The 15,728-nt window shown below is 34.7% G+C and overlaps 1 protein-coding gene across 1 annotated transcript; it reads right to left on the bottom strand.

Moving 5' to 3' along the window:
* Nucleotides 1-207: 207 nt before the first annotated feature.
* On the bottom strand, nt 208-6,423 carry LOC123529214 (uncharacterized). The gene is made up of 3 exons (XM_053520980.1): nt 5,192-6,423; nt 3,443-3,643; nt 208-280 (listed from the first exon to the last, which is right to left on the bottom strand). The coding sequence occupies exons 1-3, from the start codon at nt 6,421-6,423 to the stop codon at nt 208-210; spliced, it is 1,506 nt and encodes a 501-aa protein (XP_053376955.1).
* Between the last annotated feature and the right edge of the window lie 9,305 nt (nt 6,424-15,728).

Raw genomic sequence — 15,728 nt, 5'->3', positions numbered from 1 at the left:
CGAAGTGTACACTTCTCCTTATAACAAAATCGTTATTAATTATTATAAATTAATTAATTGATCAAGATAAGCAGTGGCCAAAAACACCTGATCCCTTTCAATACACTTTTTCTGCCCTCAGCAAATGAGATTAAATCGCGCAATCAACACCCGCATGATGCATCTCCCCAAGCATCTAATTAACTAATTAATTAATTAATTAATTGATTACGCAATCTGCTCCGCTCCTGCTCCTGCTCCCCGCTCCCACTCCCGTCGTGGCGGATCTCTCACAAACACACTACTTATATTCATTATTCATATTCATAGATAATCAATATTTACATAATTTATGCATTATTTACAAGTATACAAATTGTAATATGGCAAAGATAAAATATTTAAAAATACTATTTGAAAATGCATACCATCAATGGTCGGACTTTGTCAAGGTTATAACAACAGATATTTGATTGTGGATGATAAAAGTATTTACATAAAAATATCATATTAAAAGGGCCACTACCCGGTACATAATGCTACATGCCGAATATCTAAGCCCGAGTCATTATGGTTTCAGACAAGATTTTTAAAGTTTTTAGTATAGAAGTATGTAAGGTATGCTTATTACATGGTTTTTATCACAACAAAATGAACTACTATACAAAATATTCCTTGCTCAGATACATAATTATTGTAACTGTTTGTCAAAATCTTCAACATCTATGAAAAAGCTATCACACACAGTTAAAGCAAGATCTAAGCATTTTTGTAACAAGAACAGAGCTTGCAATCAGGTCTACATCAATATGCAAGTATAAATACAAAATTTACAATATCTACACAACAGAATATGAAAATATACATTGGCTAGCATAAACATACATGATGTTAGGAGTTAACATAAGCATTAGGTATACACTAAATATTAAATATCAAATAAAAAATACTGAATCTAGTACGATGCAAAACAAAGACAAGAGCTATGACAGTAAGATGACAAAGGCTCTTGAATGTACTGTGTTAAAAGTGATAGAAACTCTAATAATGTATACTTTGAGTAAAAGAAGGGGTATCATATGCTAATTTGTGCCACACTTAGGTCTATGATGGCACCTGACCTTGACCTAGTGACCTGAAAATCAAAAGGGGTCATCTAAGACCAACATTTCTGTCAATTTTGTTGATTCTAGGTGCATGCATTCTGCAGTTATTGATCAAAATCCATCCCTTTCGAAGGTCAAGGACCTTGATTGTTGACTTCAAAGTCAATTAGGGCCATCTACTAATCATGACTATCACTGGTTAGCACCAAAACCTTAACTACACAGTGTAAAAATTGACCATTATTTCAAAGCTAACCCCTGGGCAGAAATTTTGGTATATTTTTTTTTTATTGAAAGTCACAGTGATGTTGACATTTGACCCAGTGATCTAAAAACAATAGGGGTAAATTACTAGTCATGACTAACCTGCAGATAAAGTCTGAGAATCCTATACCCAACTGTTCTTGAGTTATCAATGTAACAAACAGATGAATGAACAGACAGTGAAATTGTTATACGTCTCCCCACAGGGGCCATAAAAGACATCTCAACATTTAAAAAACAGAAAAACAGGAGTTCCAGAATAACAAGTATAACTCCATAAATTCCACTTAATAATTTGTCTTTTACATTGAGGAAAAGATTTAACAGTCTGCATTTGTTGTGGTAAAGTATTCCACAGATTTGCTGTATCATTTAAATACATGGAGCATTGAACAATATTCTAAAAATGTTCATTTATTCAAGAAGCACTATCAAAATAAGCTGTTGCACATATCTATATCCAATAGGAATTTGTCAAATATAAGAAATAATATATCTGACTTTTAAAGTATTCAATAGAAAACTACCACCTTAGCATGCTGGACACTCATCTAAAAATGTCAAAAACAATGAAAGGCAAAATAATTGTTATACCAACTTGTTTCTTCGAAATACCCTATAAAAGATAATGGAGCTGAACGAACAAGTTAGACAAAGCTGACAAACACACTACAAATGCAGACAATCAGCTTACAACAATTTTTTCACATTGCAGACAAAGTGATATTAGAACCCGTGTTACTAGCCACCTCCCTGACTTGGTATAAATACAGTAGATGCCAAAACACTGTTCCGTCCTATGTCATTTATAGTTTAAAAACATTTAAAAACACATGTACTTGTGATATCTGACATGCTTTGCCTCCTGAATATATATATATATATATATATATATATATATATATATATTTATTTATTTATTTTAATGACAAGACTTAACAGAATAAATGCATAACAACTGTGGTAGTATTACATCACTGCCAATATACTAGTGTTGTATTCTTAATACATATGTGACATATTATATGATATAACCTATATATATATCCTTTAAACTAGTGCATAAAGCTAAATTGCATCCGACAAACAGAATTTGTTTTGAGATGGAAAATCTTCCTTAACAATTGTATTCTGATTGTAAACATTACATGAATGGACTTAACAAAGCTAGTTTTTGATGACATACTAGTTAGTACTTCCTTGAACAATTTCAAAATCATTCATACATTGTTGTACCTCGCAATATGTCTAGATACAAATGCCACCTAAAAATATATATTTCACTTTATTAATAGCAGTCCGCTCAATTTCACATGGAAGTATACATTTTAGTTTATCAATAGCAGTCCGCTCAATTTAACACCGAAATATAAATCAAAGTTTATTAATACCAGTCTGTTCAATTTAACATGGAATTACTGAAGTGGTAAAGAAGAAATCAAAATTGTTCTAATATGAATGCTAGACAAACCATCTTTCATACCAATCTATTGGTCTCAATTTAAAATACAGGTACAAAGATTATAAAATTATATCAGATATTCAAGGACTCACTATAAATGGCCAGAGAGGTGGCAGGCAAAACAGGACTCCTAAGTTAAACGGTGGCCACCCTCATTAACAATACCACCTTGCACAAAAACAACCTCAATCTACGAGGTTGCTTTTGTACATTTAAAACTCCTGCGGGTGAATACCTTATGTAGCTTTCATGTACAGAAAGAAAATTTTGTGATCTGACCAATAGGTTTCACAAGTTCCAACTGCGCCAGCAACAGAGGAAAACTTAATATTAGAAAATACCAAATCAAGCATTGACATATGATCTGTAGTATATTCATTTATAAGCATTTTGCATGAAAACATCACTTAATTTCTTTATAATGTTATGTTTTAGCGAACCATCAATATTGAAATCTCCAATTATCACCAATGATTTTGATAGGCTCAAATACGGAATAAGTTCCTGGTTCAGACAAGAAATAAGATTACTATCAGACATTTGAGGTGACTTATACAAAAATATAATCTGTGTTTCAATCAAGACATGGCTGGCAGTTATCATGATGAATTCTAATATATCGGAACTATACTTTCTTTCCTGTGTTATAACGGTATCATCTCTGACATATATTGCTAATCCATGAGGAGGTCTTTTACAAGGATTGTATCCAATTTGGTCATTTCGAATCAAACAATAGCCTTCTATTGCATAATCACTATCACTATCAGGCTGATTTAGTCGTGTTTCTGCTAATCCAAAGATATGGGTTGACAACAGATTTCTGTCATGTCTAACATCATCAAAATGAAGGTTTAATTATTAAACATTATACAATGTGGACCTGTGACGAAGTTTGTAAAGCCCTTTCCTTTTTATTGAACAACATTTACATCAGGTTTGGGAATGCAGTTTTTAGACAAGTAGTTGGTATTCCCATGGGAACAAATTGTGCACCCCTTGTCGCAGATTTGTTTTTATATTGTTACGAAAGAGACTATGTTGAGCCTTTCACCAGATACGCAGGCAGATATTATAGCTGCATTTAATAATACATCACGCTATCTGGATGATATTCTTAATATGGATAATCCGTTTTTTGGTCAATTGGTGGGTACTATTTATCCTAGGGAGCTTCAGTTAATTGAAACTAACAATTCGGATACTGATGCTTCGTTTTTAGATTTACATCTCTCTATTTATGACAATATTATACATACCAAAATTTATGACAAGAGGGATGATTTTAACTTTAGTATTGTAAATTTTCCCCATTTGGATGGGGATGTACCTCAGGCTACATCTTATGGGGTATATATTTCTCAATTAATTCGGTTTGCCAGAGCGTGCAGTCATGTCAAGCATTTCAATGAACGTAATCTATATATTACAAGTAAACTTCTTCAGCAAGGCTACCGTTATTACAAATTGCGTAAATATTTTGCTAAATTTTACTTTCGTAATTCTGATTTACTTTTAAAATTCAATAGTAATTTAAAGACACTTCTGCGAGAAGGTATTATCTAAACCCGTTTTTTTATGAGGATGTGGTTTACAAACTTCGTAAGATCTTTGGTCATGGTAATTTTCCAAATGTATTTGGTAAAATTATTAAACGTTTTATTAAAAGAGGTTACGACCCAACTTTTTTGAGACATACCCCATGTTTAATGTTCAACCCGTTTACAGTTGAACACTACGCTTCCCTCTTTGATTGTGTCTGACGGAAGAGGGGGAGGACTCTGTGATAAGTAGTTTTTAAATCCTACCAGGACTGAACTGTTTTGATATCTGTCTTCTGGCCTGTTTCGTCGGACCCTTAAGGGTGTTTCTCTTGTTGCTCTGTCTTCTGAAAAGGCATTGAGTACATACGTTTTCGGTTCTAAAGGTTTGCTTTTTATGTATTTATACACGAGCATTTTTGTGTTTTACATGCCATGCCTTTTTGTTTCCATTACGTGTGTTTAGAGATTCACCTGGAGGGGATTACTTTTATTTACACTGTCCCGTGTCTTTGGAACATGGTGGGGGTAAGAGTGAGGTTGGGTGCGCACCATAAACCGGTTCAAGCTCCCCAGTGGTGTTTTTGCCACTGACCGTTCCAAGGCGGTGCCCCACTGTTTTCCTTTGTTTGTTCGTTTTGTCCTCGTGTGTTGACTTTGTGTGTGTGCGCGTGTATGTGTGTGTGTGTTTGTGGTGTGCACGTCTGCGTGCTGTGGGTTTCGTTTTGGGGAGGCTGCGATTTTGGTACGTGGCATTCCCTGTTTGATATTTGTCTTTGTTTTTTAAGGATCTACAATTATTGAAAGCAACTTTGAAATGTGACACTGGATCTACCGACTCTAAAGAAGTATCACATAGTTCAAGGATTGATATTTCATGCAATCTCTGCATTTCTGTCTTAACTTGATCATCAATATGTAATGCGTTCTCATTTAAGTTAAGGATCTGAAGATTTTCAATTGACCTTACTCGGCTCAATGCAACATAGTGCAAATGTGGAACTTTGCGAGTTTTGCGTTGTGACAAGTCAATGACAACTCTTTCAAGGGAACTACCTTGAGCTCTATGTACAGAACGTCCTGTAGAAGGTTGCAAAGGAAACTGAACTCTCTGAAATGTCTTCCTGTTGTATGTAAATGATCTGATTACATCAAAAATGGGAGTCCAATTATCATCGATATTGTTATGGTACAGTCCTTTGTTCTTGTATTTAATTCTTGTTTCCATTCCTGCTATTTTGTCATCAAACTGAACCCAAATTATGCTTGGACGTCTTGTGGTTTCTAGTTGATACTCAATTAATTTAACTACACATGACGCTCCATTAGGTAGTCCATCTTCTGTTTTTATGTTCACTGTTAAATCATAAATCATGTCAACAACAACTGTCAAAGAGCAATGTAAATTTGCTGTTTGATTTGGATCTGTTATGTTCTTTAGGTTCTTGAAGGCATAATCTATCTTTTCTTTAGATAACTTGGGTGAGACATACGCATCCATACATGGAATTACAATCTTTTCTGTCAACATATTTCTTATAATTTCCTCATTAAAAATATGCATGAAATAGTTTTCTGCAAAAAGGTGAGGTGCATTTTTTCTATACTTATTATCATTTGTTCTTGAAACTTGACATTGCTTCAACCTAGTCTTGTCTTCAGTAGTTAATGCATTGACCCTTAATCTATTTAGCAACTCTGCGAATTCAAGATCATCTTTCTGTCTCATAATTTCTGTTAATTTAAATATAGAAAATAAGTCTTTCCATAGATTTCTTGATAGTGCAGAAGCATCATGTTTCATGTCATTAAATATCCAATCACCACTCACAGGTTTCAACTGATAAAGATCACCAACAGCAATAATGCTAACCCCACCGAAAGGTGTTCTAGTTCCTTTCAATGATTGAAGTCTTTGATCAATAAAATTCAACATAGAATTACTAACCATTGAAATTTCATCAATAATCACAACTGACAAATCACGGTACTTTGATCTAAAGGTATTGAGACTGTCACAAGTTAATATTTGATCTAACTGCTTATACTTTTGTTTAAATGCGGATGACATTGTAGAACCGTTAATATTAAATGCAGCATTTCCTGTAAAGGCACAAAGAAAAACCTTTGTATGATCAGCATCTTCTCCTTCTTTCAGATTTAATATTCTAAACAAAGTCTGATACAATGCTCGAATAACTAGACTTTTTCCAACACCAGCTCCACCAGAAAGGAATACATATAAAGGCATCCTTTGTTTTAATCCAGTGAACCACATGGTCGTAAAATTGTTTCTGTTTACTATTTAAACACTGCAACAGCTTTCTATATTCAATGTCTGATAGAATATTTTCATTTACATCAACTTGAGGTGCAGAAACATAACAGCCAATTTCAGCCCCTATATCATATTCCCTGTGCTGAATTCTATCAGGATTAAAACATATAAACTGTTCTGACTCAACTGGTTCTTCTTCAGCATCGTCACCTTCAACTTGCTGTGAACTTGGTGCAATATCATCAAATATATCATATTCAGCTTCTGCCAAATCTCTTGCTAGATCCAACTCTTCCGCATGATGTTCATAAGTAGAAAATTCATGATCTATGGTATGCTTCATAGATTCATAGTGTTCTTTATATGTACTGAAATCTCTATAATGGTTCTCTTCGTCTGTTTTCGGATTCTCACATACCTTATTATTTTTTATGACATCGTTTTATTTTAATGCTATTCTTTAAAGTTAAATAGTTTCACTGTCACCAAAGCATTCACCATCTGACATTTCTGCATTTTTTTCATTATCTTGCTCCTCCTCATCTCCACAGTCATTCTGTCCATCTGAGTAAATTACTTCTAACTCTGAAACAATGTCAGCTAAACACAATACTTTTCCAATTGTTCTGGCCGCTTTGAGTATCTTTTTATTTTACTGTCTGACATTACATCTTTGAGTTTGCAGGCAATTCATCAAGCACTGACTTGGGTTTTAATAACTGTACTCTCTGGTTTGGAGTCGATGTATGTACAAAGACAACACTCCTTGAACTTTTAGTCAATGGCATTTGCAGCACCAAATAAACTGCCTCTTGTGCACTCACTTCAGCACTGTTTGAGAATATATTTCCAATATGTCTTACTTGTCTTTTAATATTCATATTGCCATTTCTTGCTTCCTTTGCAGCTGCATGCAACAAATTACTCATTCCTCTTTGGGATTTACTGATATATGAAACTATATACATGGCACAAGCATACGGATCTAACACAAACTGTATGTCAATGTTTGCCTTCCATGCTTTTAACACACCATCGTTGTACAAATTTACACGGATTTCACTCGGATTTCTTTTCAAAAACACCTTTGAAGAGTTTAATGAACTTCTAATACATATAACATATTCCCCCTCAGTCATTTGCACAACAGTTTTCAGAAAGTCTTCGTAAGACATATCGTACCCATCTTTGTCATTGTTCATTTTTTTCTGTAAATCTTGGTACAATTTATAATACTTGTCCTTCTCAGTTTCCAGTGGTTGTAAGACCATAGTTTTAGGAAGAGGTGGCAACGAATAACCGGAACGACATATTTTATCTTCTCGTTTTCTACATGTTCTGGAATGTTTGTGAATTTGAAGTTCTATCAAATGACAATTTTCACAATGTACTGTGATATTGATGTGATATTGGTGTCTATTTATTCATCTGTCTTTCGTTTAATTAAGAATCATAAATTGATTAGTTTCAGCAATTATAATTACATATGCATAACATATACGTTATTTTATAATAAATGAACTCAGTAATTTCTTTATATATATTCATGTTAATGTTTCATGCCTCTCTATGTCAGACCATTGGTACCAAGGACCACAATGGAAATAAGAGATTTTTTTTCTCATTCTTGTGTCATCCTTGATATTGATGTGACTGACATAGCTCATAACACATTACTTCATATGACAACTTTTATATGTGATTATAAATTTTATTATATGCATGTATTGTAACTATGTTATGTTTGCTCAATTATCGAAATAAATCTATCTATTTATCCGGATTGTTTACAGAACATTTTAAAAACTGATCCACATAAGCAGCCAATTCCTCATCCGAGTCCACATTGAATTTTGGTGCATTTTCTACCTATACAATCATGTGAATGTGTGGAGATCCACGTTGCTGAAATTCGACTCTAAAAAAGTCATTAATAACTTTTCCAACAGGTTGATGTTCACTTTTCAGAACTGTGTTTATGAACTCTTTAACTCTATGATCAAAGTATCTAGAACAAGTGACTGGATCTGATTGAATAAGTTTTATCTTTTGTTCCCATGTCAAATTTTCAATTTCATCATCAGTGTAGTTTACTTTTTCATTTGAGCTAGTTACCATTTTCTAAAGGTCAGCCCATCTTGTATCAGCCGAGGACAATGACATAAACCAAGTTGGCAAACCCAACTGCCGAATCATAGCATAAACATCCTTCCTTTTAGATTCTAAATATGCTGGAGAATTTCTAAGCTGTTTAAATAAATAGTAACCTTCATCATTTTTGACAATGTTGTCAATGCACTCGGCCGTTGACCTTCTCCAGGAGCGAATGTAAAGGTAGAATTTCTGTTTTCAATATCTGCATCATCCAACAATGTGTCAGTATTGCCAACATTTTCCTGTGCAACTTCTTCTGCATCTGAATCATAAATTTCTTCCACAGCAGATATGTTTTCATTTGAAATATCAACATTTTCTATGTTCTCATCTCATGGACAATTCTCGCACATTTCACTAACAATACCATCAAAGTCAGCTATACCGGACCTTGACAAAGCTTTTACTTGTGACTCAAAAAATTCATGCAAAATTTCATTACTGTCTTCTGTGCCACTCTTTATCCACTGCTGATCAATCTGACCATCAAAATCAGTAATACTGGACTTTGAATAAGCTTTTACTTGCGACTGGAAAAATTCATGCAATATTTCATTACTATCTTCCGTGACACTCTTTATCCACTGCTCATCAGTCTGAACATTTGCATTTTTGTACAAATCACTACTTTTCATCAACCAGTGCAAAGCACGAAGTACACGGAGGGGTCGTACATTTTCAGAGAACACACATGATTTAAATGACATTTTTTTCTTCAATTTCACAGCTACAGTAATGTTTTCATAAAAAGGTCTTGGTAATGCATTTACAACTGGTTGAACTTCAACAGGAACATTAACAACATTTCCTTTTACAGACAGCTGGCGACCTCGAGGTAGTTCTCGCATCTGCATGAAAGGTATACATAAAGCAATTAAACGCTCTTCAAGTGCAAACAGTTCCAATTCTTTCGGTTTTGATGGCCATTTCATTCCATTTAAAACAGATAATTTTGGGACCTTACCCATGTTAATGCTGTCTCTACAAGTAGTGCATACCCATTCTTTGTTATCAACTGATATTACACCAGTCAAGTATTTTTCATTTTCCTTCTTTCAAAGACTTACATTCTGATACACTTTCTTTGAACCATGTTTGATGACAACAACTACATATATATAGTGGTCCAACTGATATATTTTGATGAAAACATGCAATGCAGGCGTCCATATTACTACCATATTTCCTTTGCTTTGCAGTTAACTTTTCAACACAAGCAAATGAAGGATCTTTGCGCTTGGAAGTGTTTCGTTTGCAATCCATGATGTTTTCCACTTTGTGGTTTTTTTCATCAAATCTCCATTGTTGTTTTGCAATACTTTCTTGTTCTTATTTCAAAGGATCCGACCTTGCCTTTCTTTTTGACTTATTTTGTATCTGAATTTCCTTATGCTTGAATTCATTACATTGCCGTAATTTTTGTTTCTTTTCAGCTTCCCACTTTTTGTATTCTGCTATCGTTCTTGCTCTTTTCTTGGATGCCTTTACATTGTCATTTTCCTTTTTTCTGAACTCTTCAGATTGCCTTGCACGTTTCTTTGATAGAACTGAGTACTCTTTGTCCTTTATTCTGAACTCTTCAGATTGCCTTGCACGTTTCTTTGATTGAACTGAGTACTCTCTGTCCTTTATTCTGAACTCTTCAGATTGCCTTGCACGTTTCTTTGATTGGACTGAGTACTCCCTGTCCTTTTTTCTGAAATCTTAAGACTGCCTTACATTTTTCATTGACTGAAGTGTGTACTCTCTGTCCTTTATTCTGAACTCTTCAGATTGCCTTGCACGTTTCTTTGATTGAACTGAGTACTCTCTGTCCTTTTTTCTGAAATCTTCAGATTGCCTTACACGTTTCTTTGACTGAACTGAGTACTCTCTGTCCTTTTTTCTGAAATCTTCAGATTGCCTTGCACGTTTCTCTGATTGAACTGAGTACTCTCTGTCCTTTTTTTTCTGAACTCTTCAGATTGCCTTGCATTTGTCATTGAATTAAATGTTTACTCTTTGTCCTTTATTCGTTGCTGATCACATTGCCTTTGTTTCTGTTTGTAAACTTTCATATATTCTTTTCTATTTGTTATGCTTTGGCTATTTTTTCTTTGTGTGTTCCTAACATTTTGATCTTTGAAGTATTTGCCAATGAGGGTTAGATTATGTTCATTCTTTGCCTTACTTGAAAAATCAACTCTTCCACTTCCTTCCTGTTTATAAACTCGGAGCCGCTTTCTTTCTTGTATGTGACAGTTTTCCATTCACTTAATTTGAGCTTAGAGAAATTTGTCATGGTTTGATCTTCAACACCTCTAGTGTATTCATCATCTTCTACACCTGATCACTTGTAAACATAACAGGCAGCAAGTCAAATTGATCTGCAATGTCAATCAACATACTTTCATACACTGCATACATGAATGTCACAAGATCTTGTAAGTGATGGAATGAAATGAGTACTGAAGTTCCATTTTCTGATGACAATCCATTTAGACTATGAGAATGTGAGTCAAAAAAGAAGTATTGGTTCTCTTTGTAAAACACAGCTGAGCAAACTGATCCAATCATAACTAAAATATGTGAGTGTGTCATGAAGGCAGTATCCAAGGCTTGATATAAATAAGGCAAATGCATGGTCATAAAACTGTTGGGTGCAAACACCGGATATAACAGGGGATTTTTGAATTCTAATGTCTTTGTTGAAAACATTTACAACATGCGGTAATTCTTCAAAATTTAATAATCTACTCTTAAATAAGTTTCTTCTTTGTAAGTTATATACAATTCTCTTGTACAGTAAGTCTCCTTCCAACAATACTTTATCCAAGTCTTTCCTAGTATTCAAACAAGTGTACTTTGCATACATCAAAGCACAGAGAGCATTTGATGTACATTGACTACCACGTGATTCTTCGCTAAACATTGAGTCAGCTTGATGAAAAGAACCAAGGATGAATATATCTGAACCTACAGGTCTTAATGTAATATGGTTGAATACCAGAACAGCAGTATACAATGGCTTATTGTGTAACGTCTGAGAGTTCATCAAACTGTTGTCTGCTCTTCTATGCAGAAGTTTTCATTGTCGCATCAATACAAGTATCTAAAGAACTTTCTAAAACATTCTTGATAGGTTCACTAGGTAAACAACAATAACTCGAAAAATCTTCGGAAATGCTTGAAATGTTCTCGAAAATTTCACAAGACACAGATGGTTTTGTGGGTTGGGATGGACCCCCATCTGATAAATCAATGACACCCATCATAGACACAGATGGCCCTTCATCTGAAACAGATGAAGGGATAGGGTGGGCTAGGCCCCCATCTGATATTTCTGAGGCACCCATCATAGACACAGATGGCCCTTCATCCAAAACAGATGAAGGGAAAGGGTGGGCTAGGCCCCCCATCTGATATTTCAAAGACACCCGTTTGCGCTGCCACACCTTCACTGACCACAGTAGAGCCTGCTTCTGACAAATGAAGTCTTCTTCTTCCTTTCTCTCCCTGTCTTCCTTCCTCCTCTAACTCAAAGACTTCTTCAAGGTAAGTGGCAACATGCAAAACAAAGTTCATTAACTACAGCACCTATAGCCACTGTCTTTCCAACACTACACTGTCACAAGCACTGTATCCGGAATAATCACAATCTAGTTCCTCAATCTAGCACAATTTCAATAGTCACACATATATTATATAATTGTTATTCTTTATGAATGTAAATTGTTTGTAGCACAATAATTGTTCAGAGAATTCTGTTTGGTGATACTAAAAAAGGAATAGAAAACTGTATTAGTTTTTATAGAAACAAACTTTGCAATTATTAATAATTTGATCTAAATAAATTAATAATTGAATATTACTATATAAGTACCATCACTATTAACACATAAATTATGTATTAAAAGTGTTGACTCCACCATCACAGGATGGCATAAATTTAAATTCAAATGCAATGATTTTCAGCCAGTCTGGAGAGGTTTTACTACAATGCATGTAAATATAAACAATTGGACATAATTAAAAAAAGTGGAAGTCACACTTGACAGTATCCTTTGTGACCTACAAAAACAAAAGGGGCTATCTGCATTGCAAGTTCGAGGATTCTATGTGAAACCTTCTAATGGTTATCAATTGACAATTGTTTATAACCTCAACTTAACTGTGACCTTGACATTTGACCTCAAAATCAATAGTGGTCATCTACTAGTGATGATAAATCATTCCATCAACATTGCTATTCCTAGATCAAAGCATTCTATAGTAACGGACCAGAAACTGAAATCAAAGTTATTACCATCCATGTGGGTTGCCTAGTTATTGATCATATGATTTGACACCACTTATTGGATCAAGGTGATACCTACATAGCAACCCCAAAAGTCTGATGAGTGTATTATGATGAAAGAATGAACATTTTCATTAAATTATGTCATTTATAGTACATCCATAAAATAAAACTATCACATAAATTATTACATGTATGAAATTGTAAATAAAAAACAAAATAAAACATTGAACACCGTGATCAACAAGGCGGTATTATCCCAGGAAGAGACCCACTTCATCATTGGTAAATCTTTGGAAATAGAAGTTTACCTTTTATGAGGTATCATAATGTTTTTTGGCATTATTAGAAAATATTTACTTTAATTAGAATGTGTTTAAGAAGACTAAACAAACAAAATATATGTAATTATTTTGTTTCCGCAGAATGAATGAGCTAAATTTTGTTTTCACCAATGGCACTTACCCGGTACAGGCGAACACCTACATTACCCACAATTAAAATGTCTTATTCAGTGTTAAGAAAGCAATAAAGCAGCTGTGTTTTGAAAATAAATGCAATCATTTTTTAAAAAATGGGTACAATTTTGCCCTTGCAGAATCCTATAGATTTTTCAAGAACATTAATTTCCGGCGGCTGTATCCCTCATGAACACTCCTGAAAAGAAAAAGAAGATCACTGAAAACAATGACAAATGAGAACCATCACAATCACACAATAACATAACAAGAGCACCGCCAAGCAGGGCAATATATGCCCGAAGGATTACATCAAAGGAGGATAGGAGCAAAATTTTGTCTGATGAAGCCCAAAGGAACAACAAAGGGAAAAAATAAAAAATAAATCTAAGTCCTCAGAAAAAATATCTAAGTCCAAAGGACAAGAACAGCAAAGGGAAGAAATTTAACCAAAAAGAAAAAAAATACAAGGTACAGATATGTCAAAATACACCTAAAAATTGGAGGTACCATCCATGTTGTACCATAGAATAGTGGTCTCGGTTTTTCCCTACGGCCAATAATAAAAAAGTTACTAAATAAGTTATTTATAGTAACATAAAAGGGAAGTAATTAAAAACATATATTGTAAGTGAACAAAAGAAGGATCTGCCAAATGAAAACAAGAGCACTGCAATGCAACGCAAATGCAGGGCATTATACAAACAAAACAAAGTCATATGACCTTTGATCCCTAAGTGTGACCTTGACCTTGAAGTGAGCCATCCAAAACATGTGATCTGCATGTTGTTTCGATGAGGTGAACATTTGTGTCAGGTTTCTTTGAAATCCTTCAAGGGGTTCAAGAAGGGAAATTGCTAACCAACAAACAGACAGGCAGACACCGAGACAATAACATAATACATCCCTTCGGGCATATAAAAAGGAATTGAGATCTTATGGTGATACAAGTTGTGTGCAAGTTTGGTTAAAATCAAATAATACATGAAGCTGCTATTGTGCAGACAAGGTCAAAATAGCTAATTATGGCCCTTTCAGGGGCCATAACTCTGGAACCCATTATGAGATCTGGCCGGTTCAAGAAAGGAACCAATATCTTATGGGGACACAAGTTTTGTGCAAGTCTGATTTAATTCAAATCATAAATGAAGCTGCTATTGTGCAGACAATGTCAAAATAGCTAACTCTGGCCCTTTCAGGGACCATAACTCTTGAACCCATAATGGAATCTGGCCGGTTCAAGAAAGGAACAAAGATCTTGTGGTGATACAAGTTGTGTGCAGATAGGTTAAAATCAAAATCGTAAATGAAGCTGTTATTGTGCAGGCAAGGTCAAAATAGCTAATTCTAGCCCTTTCAGGGGCCATAACTCTGAAACCCATTATGGATCTGGCCGGTTCAAGAAAGATACCAAGATCTTATGGTGACACAAGTTTTGTGCAAGTATGATTAATTTCAAATCATAAATGAAGCTGCTATTGTGCAGACAAGGTCAAAATAGCTAATTCCGGCCTTTTCAGGGGCCATCACTCTAGAACACATAAAGGAATCTGGCCAGTTCAAGAAAGGAACCAAGATTTTATAGTGATACAAGTTGTGTGCAAGTTTGGTTAAAATAAAATCATAAATGAAGATACTATTATGCAGACAAGGTCAAAATAGCTAATTCTGGCCCTTTCAGGGGCCATCACTCTGGAACCCATTATGGGATCTGGACGGTTCAAGAAAAGAACCAAGATCTTATGGTGACACAAGTTTTGTGCAAGTTAGATTAAATTCAAATCATAAATGAAGCTACTATTATGCAGAGAAGGTCAAAATAGCTAATTCTGGTCTTTTCAAGGGCCATAACTCTGGAACCGATAATGGGATCTGGCTTGTTTAAGAAAGGAACCAAGATCGTATGGTGACACAAGTTTTGTGTAAGTTTGATTAAATTCAAGTCATAAATGAAGCTGCTATTGTGCAGACAAGGGACCATAACTCTGGAAACAATTATGGGAGCTAGCCAGTTCAAGAAAGGGACCAAGATTTTATGGTGATATAAGTTGTGTGCAAGTTTGGTTAAAATAAAATCCTAAACGAAACCACTATTGTGCAGACACGAAATTGTTGACGCACGCACGGACGGACGGACGGACTGACGACGGACGACGGACGACGGGTGATCACAAAAGCTCACCTTGTCACTATGCGACAGCTGAGCTAAA

This window comes from Mercenaria mercenaria, chromosome 13, assembly GCF_021730395.1.
Source record: "Mercenaria mercenaria strain notata chromosome 13, MADL_Memer_1, whole genome shotgun sequence".
NCBI lineage: Eukaryota > Metazoa > Mollusca > Bivalvia > Venerida > Veneridae > Mercenaria > Mercenaria mercenaria.
The sequence above is the reverse complement of the archived record's forward strand: the minus strand, read 5'-3'. Positions and strand labels throughout refer to the sequence as shown.

What these genes read in the sequence shown, in the direction of transcription:
- LOC123529214 (XM_053520980.1), bottom strand. Translation starts at nt 6,423, where the DNA reads ATGTCATCCGCATTTAAACAAAAGTATAAGCAGTTAGATCAAATATTA. An exon ending in CTATGTGATACTTCTTTAGA is followed by an intron (nt 3,644 to 5,191) that starts GTCGGTAGATCC and finishes TGATGATGTTAG; the next exon opens with ACATGACAGAAATCTGTTGT. An exon ending in GTTATAACACAGGAAAGAAA is followed by an intron (nt 281 to 3,442) that starts GTATAGTTCCGA and finishes GAATATAAGTAG; the next exon opens with TGTGTTTGTGAGAGATCCGC.